General features: G+C 39.7%; 1 protein-coding gene across 2 annotated transcripts in view; it reads left to right on the top strand.

Annotated features, from left to right (window-relative positions):
• APP (amyloid beta precursor protein) overlaps positions 1–27,644 on the top strand; it is a 201,823-nt gene that overhangs the window by 20,151 nt on the left and 154,028 nt on the right. For both annotated transcript variants that reach the window (XM_085241509.1, XM_085241500.1), the window contains exon 2: positions 22,226–22,393. In XM_085241509.1, the coding sequence (XP_085097635.1) occupies positions 22,226–22,393 (168 nt within the window). The remainder of the gene's footprint in view (positions 1–22,225; positions 22,394–27,644) is intronic.

Raw genomic sequence — 27,644 nt, 5'->3', positions numbered from 1 at the left:
TGGACTGTAAGTACTGCGAGATGCCTCCGGAGAACCAGTGCAGTAGTGGGGTTGCTTCTGGCCTATATATATATATATATATTTTTTTAACATACTGAGATACCTACTGTATGTATCAGCATACAGCAGGAATGCTTCAGTGTAACCTGACTTCAGGACAGTGATATCAAATTGCAGTTTGTCTGAAAGGTAAAGTGCACGGAGGGGCAACTGTAATGTAAACTGTTCAAACAGAATGGTATTTCAGTGAACTTGCTGCTGCTGTTCCATATTTGTTAACTAAGTTTTGACTTCAGGATCAGGAGATGAATTACAGCTGATGATGTTTACAAGTATGTGAAAGCGATCTCCTTGTCTCTGTAGGTAATAAGGAGAAGGAGGTGCTTTACCTAATTTCTTCTGTTCAAAAACCAGCAGTGGGATGTAAAAACGAACAAAACCACTCAGCAGCAATAATAAAAAGGAAAAAAAAAAAAAAAAAGCATAACGAACCCATCAGTTTCTCCTGTTTAGTCTAGGAAAGAGTGCAGTATCCCAACAGTCTCTCTCCTTTATGAACTAGATCTGACAGGATAAGCTGGGCCCAGTGCAGCTGCAAGGATAGCCAAGCAGCTTTAGTAGGCACTCAGTGGGTGTGTGGGGTCCTCCCCCATAGCCCTCTTCACAGCTGCCTCCAAGAACCTCTTCAGATTGCTATTCCTGTGGCTTGTTACTTTGTGCTCCAAGCCCTAGTGCAGGAAATCAAGCAGTTTATAGTGCTTCCATTGTTGCTATCTGTATAATCATACACATACTCTGTATGGTCGTTGAAACGGATCTATAGTGTCTGTTTATTCAGGCTAATTGCCTTTGACAGACTTTAATAAGAAGATAGTTTTGAATCAAGAGTGGGTAGATGTGTTGGGTGACTTGTATCTTAGCAATAAGAAAGCTGTCTGAGCTAGAATGTAATATATGTGTGAGGAAAAAAGTTTTTTCAAGCAGGCCGAAAAGATCTTGTGACATGACTATCCTGTAACCTTCTAAACGTCAGTGAAATGGTGCAAAATGCCCTTCTTTTTTTTCCAAAAGCTTGACATTTAAAACAAACCTACATTCAATTTGTTCTTCTCCACAGTGTGGGAAGAAATGTATGTTGTAGACTCTATGGGTGAATTCTGAAGTTCGCCAAGAAGATGAAAGGCGTGCATGTGAAATCCTACTCAGAATGAATGTGTAAGGACATAACTGGTGAATGCAGTAACTCACACTTAGCTTTTCTGATTAGAAAGTGAGAAATTAATTTAGATAAGTTATCATAGTAGTTTGCAAGTGGAAATCGATAGAGTAAGCAGGTGTTTTCTTAAAGTATTAAGATGGTGAAGGGAAGAAAATTTACCAATACTTAATAGGACTTTTTCTGAAATATTCACTGAAGGTCAGGGATTGGAAGGGACCTTGAAAGATCATCTAGTCCAATCCTCCTGCTGGGGCAGGAACACCCGGATCACACAGAAATGCATCCAGATGGCTTTTGAATGTCTCCAAAGAAGGAAACCCCACAACCTCTCTGAGCAAGCCCGTTCCAGTGCTCTGTTACCGTTACTGAAGTTCTTTCTCATATTTATGTGGAACCTCCTATATTCCAGCTTGTATCTATTGCCCCTTATTCTATCATTGGATGTCACTGAGAAGAACCTTGCTCCATTCTCCTGACACACACCCTTTAGATATTTATAAACATTAATGAGGTCACTTCTCAGTCTCCAGCTCCCTCAACCTTTCCTCATAAGGGAGGTGCTCCACTCCCTTAATCGTTTGTGTGGCTCTGTGCTGGACTCTCTCAAACAGTTCCCTGTCCTAATATTAGTAGTCCTTAACTGTTGTCACACTGTCTCTTCTCTGAATGTTACTTTGTTTGTTTAGATTTGATACTTATTTTTTTGCCTGTATGTAACAAAATAAGAGTATTATCTGAAACTAAGTATGTGCTGTTCTGAATATATGTTTGGTTACCTTGAAACTATTTCATCTCTCAATATAATTGTAACAGGGCAAGTTTAAAAAAAAAAAAAAAAAAAGTTGATGTGGACAACTTGCTTGCTGTTACGTTAGCAGGAGGAGGAACCACACAGTGTATACTTGCTTTCTAGGGTTAGCCAGGAAGAAGGGTAACACCACTGCCTCAACAGTGTGGAATAATGTACCACTGGTTGGGATGAGCAAGTTTAAGGACCTCCTATTCCATTTTCATAGTACCGTGACTGTGAAAGACTTGTCAGTGTAAAGCTGTACAATCAATAAAAGTGCATTATAATACATTTAGCTTGCTTAAGCGTAGGTTGAGTGCAAGTAGGAGAGCTGCTGTGCTCATGAGTGTTGCCGGGCTTCTTTAGCCAGCCACTGTGCTGCTTTGGTGCTACTGTAAGCTGAGCCCTCCTGTTGTCTTAGTGAAGCCTTGCCTGCCCTCCTGAACCTATGGGAGAGAATTAGAAGGAATGTGGGACAGATGTAGGAAAGCTGCTCATCTTCTCTTGCTTCGAGCTTCTGGTTACCAGCTGGAAGCAGAATGATCTCAAATACACAGAATCACAGAAGGGCCTGGGTTGGAAGGGACCTCAAGGATCGTGGGTCTCCAACCTTCCCACTACAGGCAGGGCCACAAACCTCCCCATTTAATACTAGACCAGGCTGCCTGGGGCCCCATCCAACCTGGCCTTCAACACCTCTAGGGACGGGGCATCCACAACCTCTCTGGGCAGCCTGTTCCAGCACCTCACATAGTAAAGGACTTTCTCCTGAAATCTAACCTAAATCTTCCCTTCTTCAACTTAAAACCATTTCCTCTTGTCCTGCTGTTATCTACCCTTTCAAAGAGCTGATTCCTCTTCTGTTTGTAGGTTCCCTTTAGGGTTGCAATGAGGTCACCCCACAGCCTTCTTTTCTCCAGGCTGATCAAGCCCAGCTCCCTCAGTCTCTCTTCATGGGGAAGGTGCTCCAGTCCTTTGATCATCTTTGTGGCCCTTCTCTGGACCCTCTCCAACAGCTCTCTGTCTTTCTTGTATGAAGCTGTTCAAGTCTCTGATTCTTTCAGCTAGCTCATGTTGAAAACACCAAGTAATTCTTGGTGACCATGTTTAAGAATGCGGTGCTTGAGACAGTCCCAAAGCTGACGTTAAATGGGAGACATTGGACATTATGGCTCTGTGACATACTTTCAGGTTCTCTATTTATTTTTTTCTTGCCTGCCTCATGGCATTTCCAAGGAAATCTGCCTAAATTATTGCAGCTGGTATTCTAAGCTGCTGCTTTCAGCAGTTGAGCAGAGCTGAAAATAGGAAGGAAAATGTGAAGTGAGTGTTTGAAGGAGGAAAATAGGAAGACAGCTACAGGTTGCTGTAGAATTTTTTTAGCCCATATGTGGAGTAAGTGCAGAATTTTAAGGCATTACTTAATGTCAGCCAGGAAAGACTCCAGGACTGTGCTGTATTTTTTAGTGGTACTGTTTCTGTCAACTTTTCAGCATAACCAGTGAAGTGTCTCAGTTATACCAGAAAACATGTTGGGTTGAAATGTTTCTTGTCCTTGTATTGAGTGTGTGAAAACAAACGTGTGCAGCTTTCAGAGAGTGTGTTCTTCAGAAGGAGAAAAACCCAAAGAAGAGGCAAAACCCAAAGAAGAGGCAGTGTTACAGCTTGGGGCAACAGTTCTGTCAGTGTAGGTCATAAGCAATTTTTAATGTCATCTATGAGGAAAATTAGAGGAGATTAATCAGTTGCGTGTTGCTGCTCAGTAGCATTCAGGTCATGGATAGTTTGTGTTCCACCTCTAGTACTCTGAAATTCCTGGTGAGGGGGTCAGTATCCCTGCTTAAAGTCCTCAGGTGTTGTATCAAGTGAAATAAACATTATTTCTGCTTTCCTGCGTGTTATGACCTTGCTAGTCTTGTAATAAGAGCTGACAGCCATCAAGCTTGTTTCTCAATTAGTAAGTGGAAATAAAGTTTCTTGTAGTCTCCTTGTGAGGCATCATTAGTGTTCAGTAGGACTTTGTGTTCTGCTGCTCCAGGCATGGTAACCAAGCACAGATTTTTCTTCCTCTGTGTGGCTGTGGAATGCATGATGTCTTTCTCATCATGACTGCTCCTTGTTAAGTCTCAGTAAGGCAACAGCAAGTGTGAGGTGGGAAGACATTGTATTGCTTCTTCATTTGCAGCAGCAGTTATCAGGATGCTGCAGCTGACGTGTTCTAAAACACAAGATGTTTTATTAATCTTCCAGATTTTTCAATTAAAACACAAACAAAAATCCCCACAAACAAGCCACTGTTTGAAGGATTTATGTTCAAAGTGACAGTCATATATTGGAGGTATTGACAAATGCTAGATTTTCATCTTGCAGTATGTGGTTCCAAAATGATTTAAAAAAACTGGAGGTTTTTTTCCCCTAGGAGAAGACTAATGCTTTGGGTTTTTTCTGCTTAATGATCTGTGGTTTTAGTCCACTTATTGGTTAAGAAACAGTACTTCATCTTTATTAAGTCTTCCTATTTGGATCAGTTATTTCTTATCTGATAACAGTAGTTAAAAATGAATAATTTCATTTATCTGCGTTTTTTGAGGATCTAAAAGTGCCTCTGAAATTTCATCTTTCATAAGTCTGTTAAATTCAATTAGCGTGAATTTGAAATGGTATTTAAGGATATTTCTTTTGGATGCAAAGCTTGTCAATTGCATATGAGTATCTCTCTTCCCTTCCTATTTGTCAGGAGTGAGCACAGCTGCTGATAGTGATTAGGCCCAGCAGAGCTTCTGAAGTCTTTTAGTCTATTTAAAAAAAGAGAGAGAGAGGAAAAAAAGGCCAACAGCCCCCCTCAGCAGCAACAACAAAAATAAAAATAACCCTGAATGTTGCTATCTAGTTCACCTCTTCAATCAGTCATTTTCTGTATCCTTGTGTGAATTGTACATCGCAGTGCAAGCTCCTGATGACTATACCTGCATGCTTGTTTTGTGTAAAAGTAACAGCTGTTTTTTCTTACTTTTTGTTTTTTTCCTTACATTTTTCTCACTTCAAAGAAGTTTTGCGTTAGCTAAACTTCTAGGCAATCCCTACTACTCTCTTTTATTCGGAAGTGATAAGAACAGTGTGCTGGAAGAAAGCCCTTAGACTGTAGGATTTAGTCCCTCCCTAAACCTGAGCAGCAGAAAGGTATATAGGTCACAGTGCTCAGTAGTGCTTGGTAAGGTTGGAAATCCAGAACCCATAGTGTTCATATGTGGTATAAATTGGAAAGGGAAAACCAACAGTGTCTTGTGCTGTGTTTTCAGTGTTTAGAGCCATAATAAAAAAAAACAGTAAGAATTTTTGTAAAGACAAGGTGTGGAAGAATTTAAATAAATCCTGCGTCTTTGACACACACATATATATACATCCTTTTAGATGGAAAATGTTTTTGGACTATATCGTAGGAAAGGTAAAAAACCGAAGTGCACAAGTCAGAAAAAATCTGTACACTTCCATAGCGTTTGCCTTAATGTGTGGCTGTCTGGCTTGGATTGTTTTTTTGTTTTTTGTTTTTGTTCCCATATATCGTTTTTTGTTTTGTTTATCTTCTTGAATTTTGTCATGGAGTTTATGAAGTCAGAGACTTTATCTTAATTAGCTTTCTCTGTGATTGTTGTGTCAACAGAGGCTAATTTGATTCAGGCCTGATAGAATTCCAGTTGAGGGTGGGTTTGCTTAGTTTATCAGGTTAAACTGTAGAACAACTGGCTGGTACAGTAGTTCCTTCATTTTATTATTTCCAGTAAGGTTAAGACTCCTGGTTTCTGTGATTTGCCCCTGTAAGTCTATCGTGACCGTGCAGATGTTGAGTAATCCCTGTGCTGAAGGGAGAACTTGTGATGTGATTCATTGTGTGCAGCACATTGCCTAGCCTACTAAACAAAGTTGTTTTCCCTCTATCTTCATCTGCTGGTTCACTTTCTTTCCTCCTATTTTTGCTTGCTCGTTGCTGGAAGTAATAGATACTTCTGAGTGTGAACAGAATGATGTGAAATCCATGCCTATGGCACATACAGTATAGTAGCATTTCATGTAAAAACATGTAAAGTGCAAATTGTAGAAACCTGAAATGTGCATTCTTGAGATGATGGCAGATATTTTGATTTTGTTTTCTTTCTCAAAATCTTGGAAGCCTTTGTCTTTTTCTCTTAAGTAGCTCTAAAAGTCTGTTTCTTTATTACTTACATATTTTTCATGAATATTTTATGTATACGATAATGCTGGACTTCTCTTTGTTGTGCTAGTTGAAATCAAATATGCAGTTTCTGTCAACTAGAGCCATAATGGAGAGTAGAAGAGAAATGGTTTCATCTCTAAGTCCAGGAGAATTGGGCATAGTGATGGTTGAAGGCCAAGCTTTCTTTTTAAAATGCAATGTAATTATTACAAAACAAAACAAAACAAAATGATTATACTGGTAATTGCTGTTAGGAAAACCTGTTCTGAAAGTAGCTGCTCAACAAGAGTAGCTGTAGGAAAAAAAAAAAAAAAAAAGGTTGTGTCTAGTGGGACAGTAGGGTTTGGGATTTTTAAGAGTAATAGATAATGGTGAAGTGCCCTTTAATACAGAACAGGATCTTTTTTGGCATGAGATGTCAAGTAGTGCTTTACTTATTTCCTTCTTGTCACAGTACTGATGTTATGGAGAAGCAGAATTTCATTCCATTTTTATGGGGCAAGGACTGAAGGGCTGTCTCAGCATGCAACTCAATCTCATGGCAGCTAGTGTTAGGCTTCCATACGTGTCTTGAAAGTAATCCAGGTAATTCGTTATGTTGTTTAATCCTAGTGTTGACAGATTAGTTCCTTCTGGCTTGCTTATATTGGTGCTCTTGAGAGCTAAAAAAAAGACTTCTCTAATTAGAGACATGCTGGCATCCTGGGTAGCATAGTATCTTGGGAAGGATCTTGTGGAAGTGCTCTTCATTGAAACAGTCATTGACTCCTCACCTTGCCGGAAGCTGGCTGTTAAAGTCAGCAAATGCCAGAAATGTCTTTATTCATCTTCTTGTTGTTTGTAGAATGAAGTTAGGAAATCAGTGATAATTTTAGTAAGCCAACCCATAGGACAACTTGTAGAGAGGAATCAGTGTCTCAGGCAGTAGTAGTCCTGCATCAGGTGAAGGTGAGGGGGACATTTAGCATATTTGGGATGCTGTAGCAGTGCAAAACAGCTGCCAAACGCTGTGTGTTTAAACTAGCCAGTTACATCTGGCTTCTCACATGACTGTGTTCAGATGCTTGCAGTTCATCCAAATAGCAACAAAAGAGATTATCATTCTGGGTATTTTGAAGAATACAGTTTGCAGTGTGGTCCGTGGAGCAGTTACTTCAGCAGTGTAAGTGTGTTGAGGTTAGCTAATCAACTATGTAACAGAATAATGAAAATAAGCTATCAGCTCTGGAGCTTCATTTGTTGTACGGTTGATGCAGAGAGTAGCTCCTGTGTCACAAGCAAAGCACCGGCTCTTTTGGCTGTTGGGAGTTGCTGGATAGTCAGACTGCAACAGGAGAAAAGTCTGCTGAGGAGGTGGGCTGTGCTTCTCTTCCTGGAGGAGGTTGCAAAGTGAGCTGTTTTCTTCCACTGTGGTAATCTGTAGGTTTAGAGCAATTAGCTCACTAATTCAGTGTTTCTTCCTACACTAGGGAAACTTTGTAAGCCTACAGTTGTCTTCCAAATCTGTAAAATGTGGCATCTCTTTTTCAAGGACGTTTGTTTCAAGAAAGTTCACATGCTTTCTATACTTCAGCTCATTTTAATTAATATGTTGCAAAAAATACGGAATTTGTGTAATATTTCAGCCGTATGAGAGTCATACTTGGAAGTGCAACTTGAGTATTTGTTTCCCTGCTCTTCCTTTCCTTTTCCTTTAATTCTGTGAGCTGTTGAGTACTAATCCATTTTATGAATTTGAGATAAAATGTAATTATTCTTCATATTAGCATTCTCTTATAATCTGTCCTTTTGCAGCCCAAGTTTTAGCAGCATGAGTTGGAAAAAAAAAAAACAAAAAAAAACCACCAACAGTATTTAAAAGAGGAAAAAAAAAAAAAAAAAAGGAAAAAGAAGTGAAGATTCCGTAGAGAAAAATTGTTCTAGAGTGAGATGCTTAATCAAAGTGCTAGAAATATGATGGATGAGATGTGAAACTGTATTTTTAAGTCAACAGCTACTTCAAATGAATTCTCGAAAATGGAAGACATTCTATTAAAAATAAGTCAATAAGTTACTGAGCACTGACATTTGAGCTATATAGCTCATTTGAGGAACTGACATTGCACAAATGTTAGCTTGTTTATCAAATTTGTCAAACCAGAATAGTTCCTCATATACTTTTTGATCTGACAGGTGCAATTTAAATTCATTCAATGATAGAATGGTTCTGCATAGTATTTTCCTTTTTATATGCATCCCATGCACACATGCACAAAAGTAGCTTTATTATATAATTTACACCAATTTCAGGTACCTTTTTGTGAGGGGAAAAAAGGGCTTTAATACAAATGAACACTAGATCTTATTTTAGAGCTCTTCTAGTGCTTGCTTTCACTTTGTAGTTTAAACTTCACAGGCTTTCTGGTGATTAGTTTGAATTCAGTGTCACAGCAAACGTAGGTATGCCAAAAGAATTAACACTTGTTAGTTCATAGAATCACAGAATCCTTATGGTTGGAAAGACTAATAAAGTCATTGTGTCCAGTCATCAACTCTTGCCTGTGACCACTTATAATCAACCAACTCAGTTGATAAGTAAACGTGTCTTTGCTCAAACTTGTGCATCTGTTGGATTGCATCTCTTCTTCTTTTTTTTTCTTTTTCCCTATGCAGTAGAACACATGGAGGACCATGTGGCTTTTCTCACTGGGTCCCGCCTGCATGAGGTGAGGGACAAGGCCTGGCCTGCTTTCAAGGCCTGGCCTGCTTTGTGTCCTGTGCATTGTGCTGCTTGCATGGTCCTGGAATCACAGAATCATTAGGGTTGGAAAAGATCATCTAATCCAACCATTAGCCCATCTCCACCATGCTCACTGACCATGTCCCTCAGTGCCACATTTCACTGTTCTTCAACACTTCCAGGGGCAGAGACTCCATCTCTTCCCTGGGCAGTCTGTTCCAATGCATCATTACTCCTTCTAAGAAGAAATTTTTCCTAATACCCAATCTGAACCTTCCCTGGCATATCTTGAGGACATTCCTTCTTGTCCCATCACTGTTATCTGGGAGAAGAGGCTGACACCCACTTTGCTATAACCTCCTTTGATAGAGTTGTAGAGAGTGATAAAATGTCAGTTCTGCTGTGACCCAAGTTGCACGGAGATGAGTGGAGCTTGTTTCGTGGTAATTTTTTTGAGGAGACAGGCATTTCTGTAGGGATGGTGGTTGGTGGGAGACTCAATGACATTGTACTTGTTGATAAATCTATGCTAAGTATATTTTTTCTTTTTAATACATTCATATAACTGGCACAAAAATCTAACTTGTGTGACTTGCTGGGAATTCCTGATTCTCTTCTTTTCCTTGACTATGCTCGAGGATGTTGATTTTTGTAGCTATAACTTAGTTTGTAAGCCTTTCTCTCATGAATGTTTCTCTGCAGGGAGATGTGAACTGAGTCCTTACTGCACTCATTATTCTCCTTCCTACTTTCTATTGCTTTCAGCTACTCTGAAGAAATCCTTCAATTCCTAGATATGTGCTTCAACTTGCATACGCAAATATGTGTTTTCAGATACCTCAGGAAGGTTTAAACCTGATCTGGAATAAATATAATGTGTGCCTCAGGAACCTGTGAAGGGTAGAGGTGAGGAGGGCAGTCAGTTGCCAGAAGATAGCTCTGAGGAAAACATCCTCTGTGGCCTTGGGAACAGTCTTGTTTTGTGTGTATTTGTGGAGCAGGCTGCTCTGAAACTGCTGCAAAGGAGTGGGCAAAGTGCTGTTGAAGTGTTTTTTTTGGGCTATTTGTGAAGTAGAAGAGCAGTACAGAGGTGTTTACACTTGGCTTAAATAGGGTATGGTTACAGCAAATAAAAGTTCTGGTTTACTAGGACCTTTCTGGTAAAGCCTTTTTCTCAACCAAATTTCTAGTGCATTGAGCTTCTGAAAAGCTGGTGAGTTTTTGTAAAGTAACTGGGAGACAACCCTTTTCTGTCCTTATGGCTGGAAACATTTGTCTTCCACGAGGGAACAGTTGTGTGTGCAGTTCTGCTCAGCTGTCAGTAGAATGGTTTTTTGACCTATTACCTTCCCACTGATTGGAAAAGGGGAAACATAACTCCCATTTTCAAGAGGGGAAAAAAAGATCCAGGGACCTACAGGCCAGTCAGTCTCATCTCTGACAGATCCTTCTGAAGGCCCTACAAAGTAACATGGAAAATAAAGATGGGGTAATTGGTAGTAACCAACATGGCTACACCAAGAGCAAGTCATACCTGGCAAACTTGGTGACCTTTTATGATGGAGTTACAGCGTCAGTAAATAATGGAAGAGCAACTGATGTCAACTACGTGGACTTCTGCAGTGTTTGACACTGTCCTCCTGCGTGACATCCTGGTTACCAAATTGGAGAAAAATTTGGAGAAAAATCCCCAAATTGGATTTGATGAATCCACTCGCTGGATAAGGATTTGTGTGGGTGGTTGCACTCAGTCTTTTGTGTTCAATTGCTTGGTGGAGACCATTAATGACTGGTGAACTTCAGGGATTGGTGCTGGGGCCAGTGTTATTTAACATCCTTGTAGGCAACATGGAAACTGGGACCAAGTGCACTATCAGCAAGTTTGCAGAAGATACCTAGCTGAATGGTGCAGTTGAAATGTCATCCAGAGTGACCTGGACAGACTTGACGCCAACCTCGTGAAGTTCAACAAGGCCAAGTGCAAGGCTCTGCACCTGTGTTGGTGCTATATCAAGCACAGATAGGGGTTGGGTGGAGAATGTCTTGAGAGCAGCCCTGAAGGGAAGGATGTGGGAGTGTCAGTTGATAAAAGATTCAATATGAGCCAGTAGCATGCACTTGCAGCCCAGAAGACCAACTGTATTCTGGGTTACATCAAGAGAAGTGTGACCAGCAGTTCAAAAAAGGTGATTCTGCTTCTCTTCTCTGGTCTTGTGAGACCCCACCTGGAGCACTTCATCCAGTTCTGGGGCTCCCAAAACAAGAAGGACATGGAACTGTTGGAGCAGGTCCAGGGGAGGATCACGAAGGTGATCAGAGGGCTGGAGCACCTCCCTTATAAGGACAGGCTGAGAGCTGGGGCTTTTCAGCCTGGGTAAGAGAAGGCTCCAAAGTGACCTTATAGCAGCCTTCCAGTACCTGAAGTGGGCCTACAGGAAAGCTGGGGAGAGATTTTTTAGAAGGGCAGATAGAGACAGGATGAGTAGAAATAGTTCTAAACTGGAAGACAGCAGATTTAAACTAGGTAATAGGAAGAAGTTCTTTGCTTTGAAGGTGGTGAGACAGTGGAACAGGTTGCCCAGAGGGGTTGTGGATGCCCTCTCTCTGTGGGAGCACTCAAGACCAGGCTGGATGGGGCTGTGAGCAACCTGGTCTAGTGAGATGTGTCCCTGCTTGTAGCAGGGGCATTGGAACTACATGATCTTTGAGGTCCTCTTCAACCCAAACCATTCTATGATTCTATTTTTGTAGTCTGACAATGGTAATCACTGTTTCTATATTAACATTATACAATAAAAACTGTTCGTAAATTATTCAGGTTGATGTTGACAATCTCTTATTCTTGCGACACTGTCTCTAAAGAAAAGTTGACAGATGGAAAATTTTCCTTGCTTTTAAAGGCAAAGCAATGCCTTTAAGTTGTGGGGAAACAATAGTTTGCTATTTCCTCCTTTTTAAATTTGGATTCTTTATTTATTTTTGGCTTGATATCCTTTCCTTTCTTCTAGAGGTTATTTCCATTACGCATCTGAGAAATCAGGCTATTAAAATAGTTTCTTAAGTGTTTATGTTCTGCATGGATACGTAAAAGTCAAGGAGGAACATTACTATCATGAAAGCTTAAATAGTAAGTCTGGTAGTCCATGTGCTGTGAGCTTGAGAAAAGTTGGTAGTTTACCAGTGGACAGGAAGTGATTAATTCCTGTTGGATGACAAGAGCCTGTGTTAGAACTGTGGATTTCTGGGGTTCAGCAGCCATCATCACTTGTGGGGTGCAGAGCTTTGAATGTGTGCAGCCATAGCACATCAACAAGGCTACCTACAGTTCTGCCTGCTAAACGTGTAAGGGAAAGTAGAGAGTCTTATTGCACACTTCATTTTTGTCTTTATTTTTTTATAATAATGATGAGCAGAAGCTTCAAAGATAGGATTTAATTTATTTTTTTAATAGTCATAGAGGAAGCACATTGCTTTGCGTGTGAGTTGGTGCTGTGAACTTTACATTTCAACCTGAATGTGGTCCAAGTGCTTGGAGGAAGTGTAGGCATCGTTTCTAAGGGTGATGTGACTCGAGTGTGCTTGTTCTTCACAGTATTTAGACTCCTTTTAGATTTTTATCTTCAACAGGTACTCAATTACAATACAGAATACAGAACTGCACTGGTTGACTTCTCAGTTGAAGGGCTGGAACTGCTATTAGCATTAGAAGTAGAAAGCAGGGAGACATTATTCTAAGCACCTTCTCTAATGAGAAGGTTATTTGTTGTTCTTGAATAAGCTGTAGATATGGAGGTTGTTACTGTGTCCTTGCTGTGAAAATAATTGCAAATGAAACAAACTAGTACAAACTAAATATGCTTTGAAGGCTTATGGTAGTGGCTTTGGGTTAGTATTTGCAGAATGAATGATTGCAGCCTGTATCAGAGAAGCCCTCTTAGAGAACTCAGGAATGCTTTTTGATGTTTCAGTGTCTAATAAATAGTACACACAAAGTCTGATGCTTATTTTCATGTTCTATTGTAGTCCTTCTTAATTATAAATGAATAGCAGAGTTCTGTCTGGATTGAAGTATTGTAATTTCAGTCTATTGATGGAAAACCTCTCAAGGTAAAACCTTGCAGTCTGTATTTTTTGAGCATAATCTTAGTTGTGAACAAAGACAGTGCTGTTGTTGAAACAGGGATTATGAAGAGCTGTTAGCAAATACATTAATTACTTTCGTAGTTGCAGAAAGCAATGATGTTGAATGAATGAGGAGGGGGCTATACTTCCTCTTAAATAATTGGTGCTTAATTGGAAAAGGCTTTTGCTGTTCAGATACAGAGTGAAAAAAAAATCCTAAAACCACTTCTTTTAAGGACCTTTAAGGTTTCTTGTTTGTGGTTTTTTGTTTTTGTTTTTATTTTTTTTAAATTTTTTAAATTTCTTTTGTGATGAGTTAAACTTCTTTCAGTCCTCTGTTCTCAGCTACAAAAAGCCTTTTTGAGCATCTTGGAAAGCATGTAAATTGCAACTAGCATGCCCAATACCCTGAAGCATCTGCATCTCTCCTCTGCCACATTTGTCGAATTTGGTCTGGAAAAGGGGAAAGCAAAGGGGAGTATCTGTACCCCATCTTCACTTGGGGAGGAAGTTGTTTCCCAAGTCTTTTATCTTGCATGATGTCTTTTATTAAAAGCAAACATTCTGGTATCATGTATGTATGGGAATGACTACTTTTCCTCTCAAAACAAACTGAAAAATGCTTGGTTTTGAAGACAGGCTTTAGTAATTAAATTGCTTCATTCAGGCAACTTACCTTGTTTTGTCATAGTTTAAGCTTGTAAATATTAATTATTTGACAAAAAATAATTGGAAAGAAGCTGGATTAAGTCTCCTTTGATTATCCAAAGCATCGTGCGTAGAATAAGCAGCTATATACCTGTTGAGATTTCTCTTACAAAATCATTTTCTGATGCCAATCTTTAGCATTTATTGTGTGGGTTATTTTTAATGTTCTCACCTAAAGAAGTAGTTTGTATTGAGGTTGGCTTTTTTTTTTGGTTTTCTTTTCTGTGAGCAGGCAAGATACCTTTTAAGTATAATATTCTAGTATTTTTAATTTCTTTACTGTCATATTTTAAGCACTTGAATATTTAATTCCTCATAAAGGAAACACAGCAGGGAAATGTGCAATAAGGTGCAGGCAATTCTAGAAGAACTGAGTATGGCGGCTGAAACACTGCTGAAATGCTGAAACTCTTCAAGGAAAGCCTGCTGTCAACACTGCTCACTGCACACAATACACTCTCAGCACTTCCAACTCTTATTGCAATTTTGCAATTTGTTAATAGATCTGTAACAAATTAGTAATTTTCTTTTCTATATCAGAAAGATCAGTTTGATGCTTTAACAGCTTGTGGTGTTAGACAAATATTTACACAGCTCTAAATAAGGTCTATTTAGGTAATTGTTTTGAGGATCATTAAATTGCCACTTTGCAAATACCTCTGTTTTCCATTTTGGAAATTCAGTTCTGATGGAGATGTCTTATTTATTAAAGTGATGAGTAATATGTGTTTTATTTGGTCTTTGAAAACTGTGACTATGCTGTGGAAAAAAAATGAGCATGGTTCTTACAGCTCACCGGAGACAGCGTGTTAATTGATCTGTTATTTAAAAATTTGCAGCAAAAAAGCGTGTGCTGCTACTTTGAGGTTGCGCATAAAGGAGACAATAATGTATGATTACAGCTTCATAAATGTACCCATAGTTTCCACTTTTGCAGAATACTAATAATGCAAATAGTTGGTGTTAATGTAATTTGTGTTGCATGAGTTATTCTTTGGGAGACTAATTTGCCCTGCAGCTTTTGGATTAGTCAAGGAGAGATTTCCACCCCAGACATTATTGTAAATGGTTGGACCATAGCTTTATGTTATTCAGTGTAACTGTATAGAAGCTGCTTATCTGTGTAGATCAATGCTCTAGATTATTTGATCATATTGTAGCACAGATAATTTTTCTTGGCAGGCAATGAATGTAAGTGAATTAAACCACTGGCTATGAAGAAAACTTGAGTGATGCATAAAATTCTCCACCAATTCGTGTATTTTAGCTGGATGATATACCACTGACATGACCAGTGATTCATTAATTCAAGTGTTTTAAATGTTGTGACATTCCATATGAGGCGAATCACTCTCACTACATTGAGCTTTTTCTCTCATTTCACTCTCTTGCCTATTTCTTTAAGTTGGTTTTTATCTTTGCGTGTCCTATACCTTTGAAAGAAGTGCCACGTTTTATGTTCAGGTAAGGTTGTTCAGTCCTCCTTGTGATGACACTGATGTTGGATGTATCTGAGAATGGTTCCTAAACTTGAATGTTATCAGCAACTTCTGCAGACTAGACACTTACTAAATTAGTAATATTTTATTTTTAGCCTCACTGTGATTGTGAAGCATCATCACAATCCAGTCCCTGAGGGCAGGAGGCAGGAACAGAGCTATTTTTTCCTCAAAGTGCTGTGATGTTTGAGGCCTTTAAGACAGACTTGACAGGAAGAGAGATAGTGTGAAGAGAGCTGTTTAATTCTCTTGATGTGATACAAAATGTGTGACTCAATCTCTTAGCTGGAGATTTCAGGACAGACCCGCCAGAAGTTTCTAGCACACCTTTAATTCCCTGTAGAGTTTTTGTAGCACAGTCCTAATGGAAAATTTAGTTGGGGTTTTGGGAAAGGCTTAATGTCCAAATGGCAGCATATAGCCTAGATGTGCAGTAAGTGATGTCAGCTGCGTTACACAGTGTTTGGTGTAGAGCAGCTAACTTAGGAGGCAGAAATCTGCAGCAGGCCTGCCATAAGAACTGAAGCTGGAAAATCTGTACAAACCCGCAGGACATGTAGGTGAACTTAGTAGAAGTGAACACATCTGAATGTTTGCGAGAGTCATGGTTTTGTGGTTTTTTGTTGTTGTTGGTTTTTTTTTTTTTTTTTTTTTGGTTTTTGTTATTCCACATCATAACATTATGTAGTGCACTGGCAGTTAAAGTGTTAATGCTCCAATTCCAGGTACCTGTCCCTGTACATCAAGGAAGTCATGGGATCTGGCCCTTCCTGGTTGGGTGGTCTCTTACTGCCTTGCAGTGGGTGCTGGAGGGTGCTTTCATAGCCGTACCAAGCTTTTCAACTTTGACTAAATGCGCTCTCTCTCCTATTTTATTTGATTTATTAGTCCAATATCATAATTAGTAAAATAAGTTTTCCTCCATAGATCGTAGTTGCTGTTTTTTTTTTTTTTCCTTTCTTGAGCCTAGTTCCTATCTCCCTATCCCTTTTCCCTTTTCCTTCCTATTTTGTGGAGCCAGGGGGCCCAGGGGCCTACTGCCCCCCATGTCATGGGTATAGATTAATCTAGTTAACTCCGTGACAGCAAGATATGGAGTAATTTTGTTAGAATATCTCATACTTACTTCTTTTTGTGCCTTTTTCTTACTGGTAGATGCTACGCTGAGCACATTAGCAGAAATGCTATATAATATGAGGTCAGAAAGTGGCCTAAGGCCTTATCAGCTTGAGTTTACTTGTCATGTTGAAGCTTTTTAAAACATCACTACGAGGAGTTGTGTAGCTGGGAAAGACTCCTGGTGAGAGAGGAGGCACAGGCAGTGAGTGTTAGAGGCTCCATGGTTGCCAGTCCAATGTGAAGCTGTGAAGGAGCTTCAAGACTCTTTTCATCTCATCAGACTTAGAAAAGTTAAATAGCAACAATCCTTTCTTGAATTACAGAATGGTTTGGCCTGGAATGGGCCTCAAAGTGCATGCTGCCCCAACCCTTGTCCTGAGTAGGGCTGCCCCCCACCATCTCAGGCTGCCCAGGGCCCCATCCAACCAGGCCTTGAGTGCCTCCGGGGATGGAGCACCACAGCTTCTCTGGGCAGCTGTGCCAGTGCCTCACCGCCCTCTGAGGAAAGGATTTCATCCTAACGCTTTACCTAAATTTTCCCTTCTTTTAGTTTAAAGCCATTCCCCCTTGTCCTGTCGCTATCAGACTATGTAAAAAGTTGGTCCTCCTGCTTATAAGCTCCCTTCAAGTACTGAAAAATTACTGTTCATATTTAGAAATTTGCCATGGCTTAAAATAGATCCTGTAAAGTTAAGGCTCCATGGACTGACCCCTTGCAGGTAGGTATCTCTTTGAGCCGATCTTCTGGGAGCGCTCTTTGGTGGGAAGTGCAGCCTGATTCTTCTTGCAGATGTTCTTATTTTCACTTCTGCTCTGGGAAAACAAGAGAAGGCTGCTTGGTTTACAGGCCTGCCTCGTAGGGCTGCACAGAGAAATGGGAAGGAACTGAAACATGTGGCATCAAATATTCTTGAGTATCTGTTATTTAGTGTGTGGTTATAAGTCCACGTGGTTATTGTGGACTAAGTACACAGTCGATTTTTAGCTTTATGGGTTTCAGCTTTTTGTCTGTGGGTTTTGTTACAGTCAGTAGGATTACAGAGAGAAAAAACAATGTGTAATGCAATGCATAGCTTAATGCTATAGCCACAATTATTATTCCTGGGATCACAGTTGAACAGTTTGTGACAAATTAGCTCTTGGAAGAATAGGAGTAACAGTGCTGAAAGATGCTTGCAAAATGAGTGAAGGGAAATCTTTATGCTGTTAATGACCTTTTTGTTCAGGTTTCAGCTGAAGGCCCAGAAGAAGCTCTCAGTCTAGGTTTCATGAGGCCAAGGTCAGATCTGCTAATGCAGTTAGCTTTTGCCTTCACTTAAAGGAGTGTTCTTCAGATTGGCTATTGTGTGTTGGCCACCACCTGTGCATGAAAGATACCATCAACATCCCTGTTTCTGTAGATTTCACGGCAGGTAATTTCTTGAAAAGCAAGAAGCTGCTGGTTTTCAATAAAAGAAAGTGCAACAGCAGACCAACTTCTTATTTTCTTTATAAATGAAATATCAGATAGCAAAAATCTTGGGTTAGAAGCGTATTTCATAGACAGAAATAGCATGAAGTCTGTCTCAAAAAATGAATCTGCCAGTTAAAACTTGTGCAGCGGAACTGCAGGTTTCATCAGTAGCATGCTGAAAATACAGCATATGAAATTGTTCCTTGTTACAAAAGCTGAGAGATTTGTAGCTGAAATACCAAGGTTGCATTGTGGCAGTATTCGCTTACCTTCAGGTATTAAATGGTTTAACGTTGCGTTGTTGTTTTGTTTTCCTCAAGTAAAATGTTTGAAAAGGTGATATATCCATTTTAGTAGTTTGCTTGAAAGCTCCTATCTCCAAGCCAGAGATGCGACAGACAAATCCATTAACCCGCCATCCTTGCTTAAGGGCATCTAAAGGAGTTCAATTTCAGAAGCTGAGATTTGCATTATTCATGATCATGATCTAAATGCTTTAGTTCTGTTTACAGTGTCTGTTAATTGCTCCTGTATTTCTTTATGATTAGTAACTTTTAATCAATAAGATGAAGTGCTATGCTGAGCAGTTAATTACGATGGCCCTGTCAGCTCAAAATAAAGCAAGCTAAATGTACTTGTGGCTTGTTTGAGTAATTGGATTAAGCTAGGAGAAGTCTTGTCTCTTCTGAAGGGAATGAGGTTTAAAGTAGGCAGTCATAGGCTGTCCTTTTAGTTAAATTGATAGCACTCCCAGTAAACTGTTACATTTTTTTCCCCAACTTTAGTTGGAGAAGATGAAGGAAAAAAATCAACCCAGAAACTTCTCCATAAATTTGTAACTTTTTTTTTTCTTGGCAAGGTCACAAGAATGCTATCCTATGTCTGCTGCTCATACTTTATTCTTCTAATAGAGGTACCTGTTGGGTTAGTTGATGGAAAAAATTGAAAGCGTTTGCAAGTAGAGACCACATATCATATAGTGAATGACTTGCTTCTGTTTCATTTGAAGTTCTGGTTGAGCTGTGCTGCATCTATAGAAAAAATTTATTTGCTTGGAGGATTTTATGCAAGTGATGTATCACTTTTGAGGTGCTCTGGAGTTGCTTAAATAGCAATGTAGTATTTCTGCTTATCAAGGCAAGCTGAATAACTTGTCCGTTTGTGGAAAATTCTCTAATTACTTAGTGGAAGGAAAGGGATGGTTGACTGTTAAATTAAGTAGAAGTGATTTCCTTGGTAGAAGAAAAGCTGAGGTAGAGAAAGGAAATCATTGCCAATAGAGCAGTTCCTGTTTCAGTTTTTAAGTTAAATCACAATAACATCTTAGCATCTTAAAGAAGGCAGGAAACTAAATGTTCTTTTCAAAAACCAAAAGCTGAAATGCTTGTTTTAATTATGGCATTTTAACTTGCAGTGATAATCTAATACGTGAGTGTAGTTAGAAGTTGACTCAGTGTTTCTGAGTGCAGTATGTTTCATCATTTTAAGCATATAAAATCCATTCTTTTTTTTTTTTTTTGGCTTGTCTATATGAAGAGTGAAGAAATTAAAGATACTGGATTTATAATACCTCTTGTGAAGGAGTCTTTCAGTTTCTTCAGTTTTTCATGAATTCTTAATGATTTTAATTTTTCCCTTGAGAAATCTTCTAGCTAAAAAGTTAAATGTAAAAAATAAGCATTTAAGCATAAGTGCATACTCTACCATATCTTGAATGTGACAGGCTCACTTCTGGGAAGTGAATGGCTATGAATCCCTGTTGGCTTTTCTCATAACAGATGTAACCTGAAGAGGAGACTTTTGTGTGTGTGTGTGTGTATGTGTTGAGTTTTTCAGATGCTAACATTGAACCACATTCGAGCAATATATGTTACCAGGTAGACAACTCCTAAGGGCAGAACAGGTGGAAAGAAAATCACTTGATATGCATTATTGATGAGGTCTTTCAGAATGGTGTCAGCTAATCTACCAGCCTTTGCCATACAGGAGGAAGGGCTATGCCTGTTCCTCAGTCCTGCCTTCCCTCCTTCATGCTGCAGGCTGTCTGGTGCCTGTGATCCTCCTGGGTGTAATCTGCTAACCTCGTAGACAGCTGGCCCAGAAGAGAAGGAGAGAGCTGGGAGAAGACCGGGGCTTCTTTCTGTGGGATTGTAAGATGCACATAGTAGAGTCCACATATTGTCCATGGAGATGCTGGGAGACCCTTCGTGCATCTGGTTGCAGGAGGTCTACAGGGTTAGCTTGGGTCTGGGACCTCAACCTCATAGCGCCAAATGATGAGAACTGAACAAAGTAGAAGTGTTGGCATGGCAGCCTTACCTGTCCCCTTCTTAAGCAGAGGCACACTGTGGAATAGGCTCCCCAAGGAGGTGGTTGAGTCACCATCCCTGACTGTGTTTAAAAACCATTTGGATGTGGTGCTCAGGGACATGATTTAGCAGAGGGTTGTTAGAGTTAGTGTAGTGTGGTTAGGTCGTGATTGGACTTGATGATCTTCAAGATCTTTTCCAACCTGAGCTATTCTATGATTTTCTAGTACTTCAGTTTGGTTTAATTTCCCAAAGGATTTGCTGCTTTCAGAGTTGAGTGTAGTGCTGGTACAAAGGGAAGACGCAAAGGCAGTAAGCCAGGGGATGCTCTGGGTTACAGCGACAGTCTGTTTGTCTTAACCATGCAAGGCATGACTTCCCTTAGTTTTATTTCAAGTGTCAAATAAGCATTTAACTTCTCTAGTCCTGTTGGCAGCTGTCATTTTATTTGGCAACATTCACATCTCACACAAGATTTTGCAAACAGTTTTCCATTTCTGTTTGGACAGGAAGATGGTGTCTCATTTATTTCATAGGGATGGATAAGGAGGAGGAGGGTTAGCTCAATAGCTGGAATTATGCAGATATTCAGGTTTTTCTCTTTAATGAATGAGAATGATGGGAACATCCTTTCATGGTGTATATTTCTGTGTAATTATAGTAATAAGCAGCAATTTCACTGGACTGTGAGATGGAAGGATTCTGAGGTTGTTTATATGGTACGAAAAGCTCCACAGAAATGACTAAGAAATGGTAAAAATGCATCTGTGCTGCATGAGACATTGCTGTGCCACAGGAGTGGCAGTGAGGAGTTCACCTCCTGGGACTGCCTGATGCCTGCTGATTTTTTTTCAGCCTCTTCTAATCCAGTTCACAGTCAGTGCAGCATGGCCTGTCCCCGTTCCTGGCTGGAAGTAGATTCTTTCGCTGGTGTTGGACATGTGCTTGCTTTTGTAGCCTTCCCAGGAGTTTTCACTCAGCTTCACTGTTGTGGTAGGCCTGCTGATCCTTTCATTTCAGCTGCTGATTTATCTACTTTTAAAAGACTTTGTTACCCTGGCAGCATCTTGAGATTGATTTCAGCAGTGCTAGGGATTAAGATGAATTAGAGGGCAGGTAGGGTGCACCTTGGGGATAAAGAGAGGCCCATGGCTTTTTGAAAACAGGACATTTGAAATTGTTTCCTGTTTTCCCTGACCCATAACGTGAATTTTGGGATGATTTTTATCAGTGATCAAAATGACTAGGTACAAGTAACAGTGGAACAGAATCTTTAAAATGTTTAATTGCATACAAGTGTTTTTTTTTTTTTTTTTAACCTTTCCAAATGTTGGGAAGGAATAAAGTAGATTGGATTCCACAGATATTACTTCTTTTTTCTTCTGTTCAGCCCCATGTAAGGAGGGAGGCTGCCAGGTGATGTTGGGTTGGGCTGGGCGCTGTCAGGGCAAGGAATAGCGCTGGCTTAGAGCATCTCATGTGTATTTTAATATTTGGTTTGGTAGATGATATTCTGTAATTTTATTGAGCTAGACCCTTACCATTCCTGTTTGATACTACCTCATCCAGTGCATTTTAAGGCTCAGTCATAACAAAGCTTAAGTGTAAGCTGCCACTTCTAACTCATTAAGTTTATAAGGCATGACACGATGCATCCTGGGTATTCAACATGTAAATGAGCTAGAGATGGTCTTGATAAAGGTTGTGTTGTTCTTTTCGTATTTGTTGAAGACTTCCCCACATCTCCCAGCACCAGTATACTAAGTATGTTTTGAATGTTAAATTTCTGTAATCAGCTCTGAACATTGTTCTTTGTTTAGCCGACGCTGATGAGGTAATTGAGGGACCTGAAAAAGTTATTTACAGCTTTAGACTTTGTGTTAAATTATTGCATGTCTGAATTTCACTGGAGATGTTATTTAAACTTCTCAAATTTGCTCTATTCAGTTTCTGTCTTTGTGGCCATGGATGGGTGAGCTTAGGCTTTGATTCAGGCTTGCTTATGCTGTTATAGCTTTAGAAGGACTGAAATGTCAGAAGTGAGAGTAAAACTTATTTTTTCTTCTCCTTTCAGGTGCCTGCAGATGGAAATGCTGGACTGTTGGCAGAGCCTCAAATTGCCATGTTCTGCGGCAAACTCAATATGCACATGAATGTTCAGAATGGAAAATGGGAATCTGACCCCTCTGGGACCAAGACCTGTATCGGCACTAAAGAAGGGATTCTGCAGTACTGCCAGGAAGTAAGTCTCTTGTCTGGGAGGTATCTGTGGTGTTGCTGTTTAAGAACCTACATGCAGGTGCTTACAGGAGAACTGAATCTCCATAGGGATCTTCCCTTTCTATTTTTCCTCTTCTGCTCTATTGCCTTTTTGTCCTTCTGAAAGATGTTCTCCACAGAGGCTGTTAAAACAGCTTCAGAAATTGACTGCAAGAGGATTATTGAAACTATTGTTGGATAATTTTGTCCCTGTCTTATGCCTATGGGGAGGCTAACTTTATAACTCAGAAGTTCATTGTATGTTTATAAAACATTTAAATCAGTTTATTTAAAACACTTTTTTTCATTCTGGGCTGGAATCTTGGAAGTCAGCTTCAACCACGTCCACTGTCATTGTACCATCATAATGAAATATTCTGGGTCACTCCAGAATTATTGGTCTTTGCACCACACTGAACCATTCAGAGTTTCTTAATAGAAAGAGCTTGCCCTACAGATGAAGTCACAATGAACACTTTCATATTCGAGAGCAGAAGATTATTACCCTCTCATTCATGTCCTAAGAACAGACTGTGTATCTAATATTGTTTTGTTTCCATGCTGTGATAGCATGATAACTTTGTACCAGTGTGTGACAATTTGAAAAGAAAATGTGGATTTCATGCCATGAAACAAAAGGGCATGCCTTGTGTTGCGTTAGTCCTTACGTCTTTTTATGCCATCTCTGCTGTTGTTTTTTTTTTTTAAAAGCAGAGGTTATTGCTTATTGCTATAGCAGTAGCTGTCTTGCTTCCTAAATGTCAAACCAATTCTTGTGAAAATGCCTCTTTAAAAAGCAAGATAATTCACACTTCAGATCTCTCCTCTCTTAGCGTCTTCATCCCTGTCCTTTCACCCATTGATTGATTGTTCCTTCTGTTTCTGGCGATGTTTTCTTCAGTTGTTTGAGATTGGGATTTACGGTCTTGAATAAAAATTTTAAGAAAACTTCTGGTGGATATTAAAATGGATACTTCACCAATAGCTTTCTCTTAATAAAAAGTATTGCTTTTTGAAATTAATAGTATTTTTGCCTACTACTAACAAAAATACCAAACATGACATACTGGCAGGGTTTAAAAGACTGCTTCTTGTTTTTCACTGTCTGCTTTGAGTTATCTCAATGAAGTTGTTTTATGCATAGTGAGAATACTGAGCATTGGGAAAGGAATAAGGAGATGAGTGAATAAAAGCCCATGAGGTAGAAAGTCGTTCTGAAGTTACAGAAAGAAATACGTTAATTTACAGGAAGTAAGAACAACAACTAAGGCAGGAATGGTTCAGAATTGACAATGCAGTTACAGATACAGATATAAAAGGATTCCAGAACAAGGACTGGGAACTGTAAAACTCAGCTGAATGTCAGGTGGTGTAGAAATTTTGCATCATAGAGAAAAATGCTCTCATTTGATAAATAAAAATGAAAAGAAAAGCAAAAGCAGTTGTAAGGCAGTAGCTGTATACTGACAGATGACAAATGGATCAATAAGTGAAATCATTACTTGCATGTAAAAAAAAAAAAAAAAAAAAAATGTTCACTGTGACACAGCTGAAAGCTGGCACAGGCTCTCAGGGTGCGGAGTCTTTGACCTCAGAGACTGGGAGAGCTGAACCCTCAAAGGACTCAAGCAACTTGGGCTTTGATATGAGCCCTGCTCAGAGTAGGGGGAGGAGTAGGTAATCTTTGTAGGTCCCTTTCATCCTTGTTTTTTTTTTTTTTCCTGTGAGTCTAAACATTTTTCCCACTGGAGGAAAGATTGAGAAGAAGAGAGCTTCTGTTATTTGGGTTTTTGAGAGTTACATATTTAACTACAGTGCAGCAATAGCCTTGATTGAAGTGCTGATTGTTCATTAACTTACTACTAGCTTATCCATGTTATGATTTACCTAGCTAGAGAGACACTTCAAGAAGTACAATGCAGTGTAGTCAGCACTGTCACAGGGCAAGCTGCTGGTTGATCTACTCTCTAGAAATGGGGCAGGCATCTTAATGGTTTTAATTTTAATTAGTGGCATAAGATATCAAAAGGCTAGAGAGGTAGTAGGCATGGGAATTGGAGTGAAAAATCTTTCCCTGCTGTACTCACCATGGGTTGAGTTTGTTCATGGAACAAATTTTGTTCTGTTTGTTCATGGGAAGGTGCTGATGTCCTGCCTTAGTTTCCTTCTCACCTGGGCTACACAATTCATCTTGTAGAACTGACAGTGGTGGAGACAGGACAGGCTGCTATGAGATGCCAGAGCATTGGTAGCACCACAACTCAGGACAGGGCTGCAGCTGGTTTAGGGATGGGGAGGAATCGTATGACTTTAATATCTAATGAGTTTAATGCTGCTAATGAATACAGAAATTAACAAATACTATGAAGATGAGATCTACTGACAAGATAAAATTAAAAGTCAGGTTGAAATTGATCCAGCGCAGTAGAATGGACCGACACTCCTGGTTTTGTACAACTCTTTCCCATAGTGTTCCGTGCTTACCCTTGTCCTTGTGACCATTTCTGTAGCATGGTAGGTTTGGCTATGGCCAGGAAAAGGCACTTCTGACTTGCTTTTGTTTAACTTCGTTACGATCTGAGAAGAGGAACGGGAGAATCTGGTACAAGCACCATCTTCTGTAAAAGAAAGGAATTCGGAGAATAGCACTGGTACGTGCAAGTCAGGCTGACTTTTCAGCTGTGGAAAACCTCTTGCTTCATGCTCTGTATATACTTTGTATCCTGGAAATAATAAGTGAGGCTGTGGTTTTCCACTTGCCTTCTGCTGTTTACCTTGCCTTTGAGATAGTGTTTGCTGTTATCAGGTCCAGGGAATGGGGCAAATACGTATTTTCCTATTAGCAGGAAGCAATAAGCATCCAGGTTATATGGTACCCCTTGCACTGGAACAGAATGTGGCTAAAATCTCCTTTCTTCTTAGTTTTGCCAAATACAATCTCTTCCTTCCTTTTTTTTCTCCAAATAGATGACTTTTTGGGATGCAGTCTTTCTCAATACAGACAGAGGTTAAATTTTTGTCCTGCATTAGCGAAGAAGACAGTACTCTGCCTGGGCATCATGGCAGCTTCCTTCCTTCCTTAGTCTGGCTGGAGCAGCAGCTGATGGTACAACAGGTGCTAGGATACTATGTTTTTTTCCAACTCTGAGCAGAACATTGAAATGACAGGGAGCAGAAGATGATGAGATTTTCCCCTGCATTTCTAGTAAAAAATCTATTCTGTACATCGTGTTATTCTAACTAGTTTTTGTAACAGATACCTTGTGTAAAGTTCTCACTGTAGATCTCGCAGAAGCAGCCTATGCAACCAGTTCCTTCCTTCCATGGCTTTTTCTTCCATGAAGGTATCTTGAAACCAAAAAATGAATCTTCCCTATCATCAAAATTTATTACAGTAGATGTTTCCTTAGAAGTGATTTCAAAAAGAGCTTTTCTTTACGACTCGAGGCTGGAACATGTATGGAGTACAGAAGGACTTAGATTTCTTCTTTGGAGAAGATGTTACAGGTATCCTTGCATGTTTTACTTGAGATTGTCATAGCTGCCTCTCCTTGACTGTTGCCAATGTAGGTGGATTTTGGAAGTCTTGATGAAGGAAGTAACAGTAAAGGAGCATTGCAGGGCAGAAAGGGAGGAAAAAGTAATAAGCAGAACCACCTACGTCTTTTAAGGATATGTGTCACTTGTTGTTTCTTCTCATTTTTTGAGTGGGAACTCAGTGCAGTACAGGAACTGTCTGGATTTATTTTTGAATAGAGCATCCCACAGTTAAAATTTGACACCTCTCAGACTTATTTGAAGGGAGATGGAAGATACTTGAATGCTACTTTCTGATTTTCTTGAGTTCAATTAAACTCTGTTCCTAAGCTAACAAGGAGTGGTTCTAGAAGCAGGGCACACTGATCTCTTCTACCCTGAAATCTGTGAAGTCTCTTGTGTTTTTAAGCTAGGACAAACTAGGTGAAAATTAGTAACATTGACTTGTTTACTGAAGAGATAGAAACCTAAGCTCTGGTTGCTTTTCTTTTTTCTACTGTTTTTTTTTTTTTTTTTTTTTTTAGAGAACAAGATCAAATGTTCCTGGGTAGAGTTAAACACTGTCTGGAGAGGTACAATTTACTCATGCATGGTATCTTCTAATCTCAAACTAAATAGCATGCTGAAAATGGCACGGGCCTACGGTTGTCAAATGCAAGTGCTGCTGGTGCTAGAACAATGTTTATTCAGGTTGCATTAATGTAAATGGAGTGATTGCACCTGTGTTTGTGCCGAAAGCATTAACATGTTGTGAGTATACTAGCTGACACTTCAAATCAAGCCATCGGTCAATCTAGGCCTGTTGCTGACACTGCACTATCAGCTGTTTCAGAGGGATGTTGAAAAAACCCTGCCATTTGTAATTACTGCACTACTAGCCCCCTGGGGGAAGCTGCTTCCCAACAGCCACTGATTGTAAGTTAGTTGAAGCCCTGGAATGTGAGGACCGCTGCTCCTGGGTTTTGGTTTTTGTTCATTGGGACAGACTTGGTGTCCCCACCCACAGATGTTCAAGTGAAGGGTGGCAGCAGCTCTGACATGGCACATTACTGTGGAAGGAGTGTGCATTTTGGAGCAGGTTCTGCTCACTGAGATCCAAACAGCTGCTTATCTTGTTAAATAGTTCTCATAAAGCCAAGCTGGAACCTGCCCTTTGGCAAAGTACATATTTTCATAATCATGTGAGTATGAGGAGTAGGAAGTTAATTTAGGTGTGTTCAGTTCCCTGTTCAATTGGAAAGAGTGTTCAGATGAAAAATATTGTGGTGTATGATGTACTATATTAACAATTTTAAGCAGCTACTACATGCTGGATTTTTATGTCTAGTGATTAGCCTGTGTTACAGAAGTTGCTTGAAGGGCTGAAATTATTTTGCAGTCTGTGTTGAATTCAGTGTCCAAAATAAGTTGTGAAAGCAACGCTATCAGCTGGCAGAAAATTCATGTTGTCTAATATGTATCTGCTTTTTCCCTTTCTTAATTTGAAATTTCTTAACTCCCCTTTAAATGTGCTTGGAATTTAACAGAATGGAAAGGAACTGTCCTGAAGATTGTTTTCAAAAGCAAATCAAAACTATAGTATAAGTTGTTTGAGTCTAGATACTGCTTGCGCTATTGGCTGGATGGAATGTAAACCTAGGAACTTAGGGATATACGCGTTCCCTATAGCCAGTAACTGGCTCCCTCCTAGATAGTTG

This window comes from Meleagris gallopavo, chromosome 1 (genome assembly GCF_905368555.1).
Source record: "Meleagris gallopavo chromosome 1, MGAL_WU_HG_1.1, whole genome shotgun sequence".
NCBI lineage: Eukaryota > Metazoa > Chordata > Aves > Galliformes > Phasianidae > Meleagris > Meleagris gallopavo.
The sequence above is the reverse complement of the archived record's forward strand: the minus strand, read 5'-3'. Positions and strand labels throughout refer to the sequence as shown.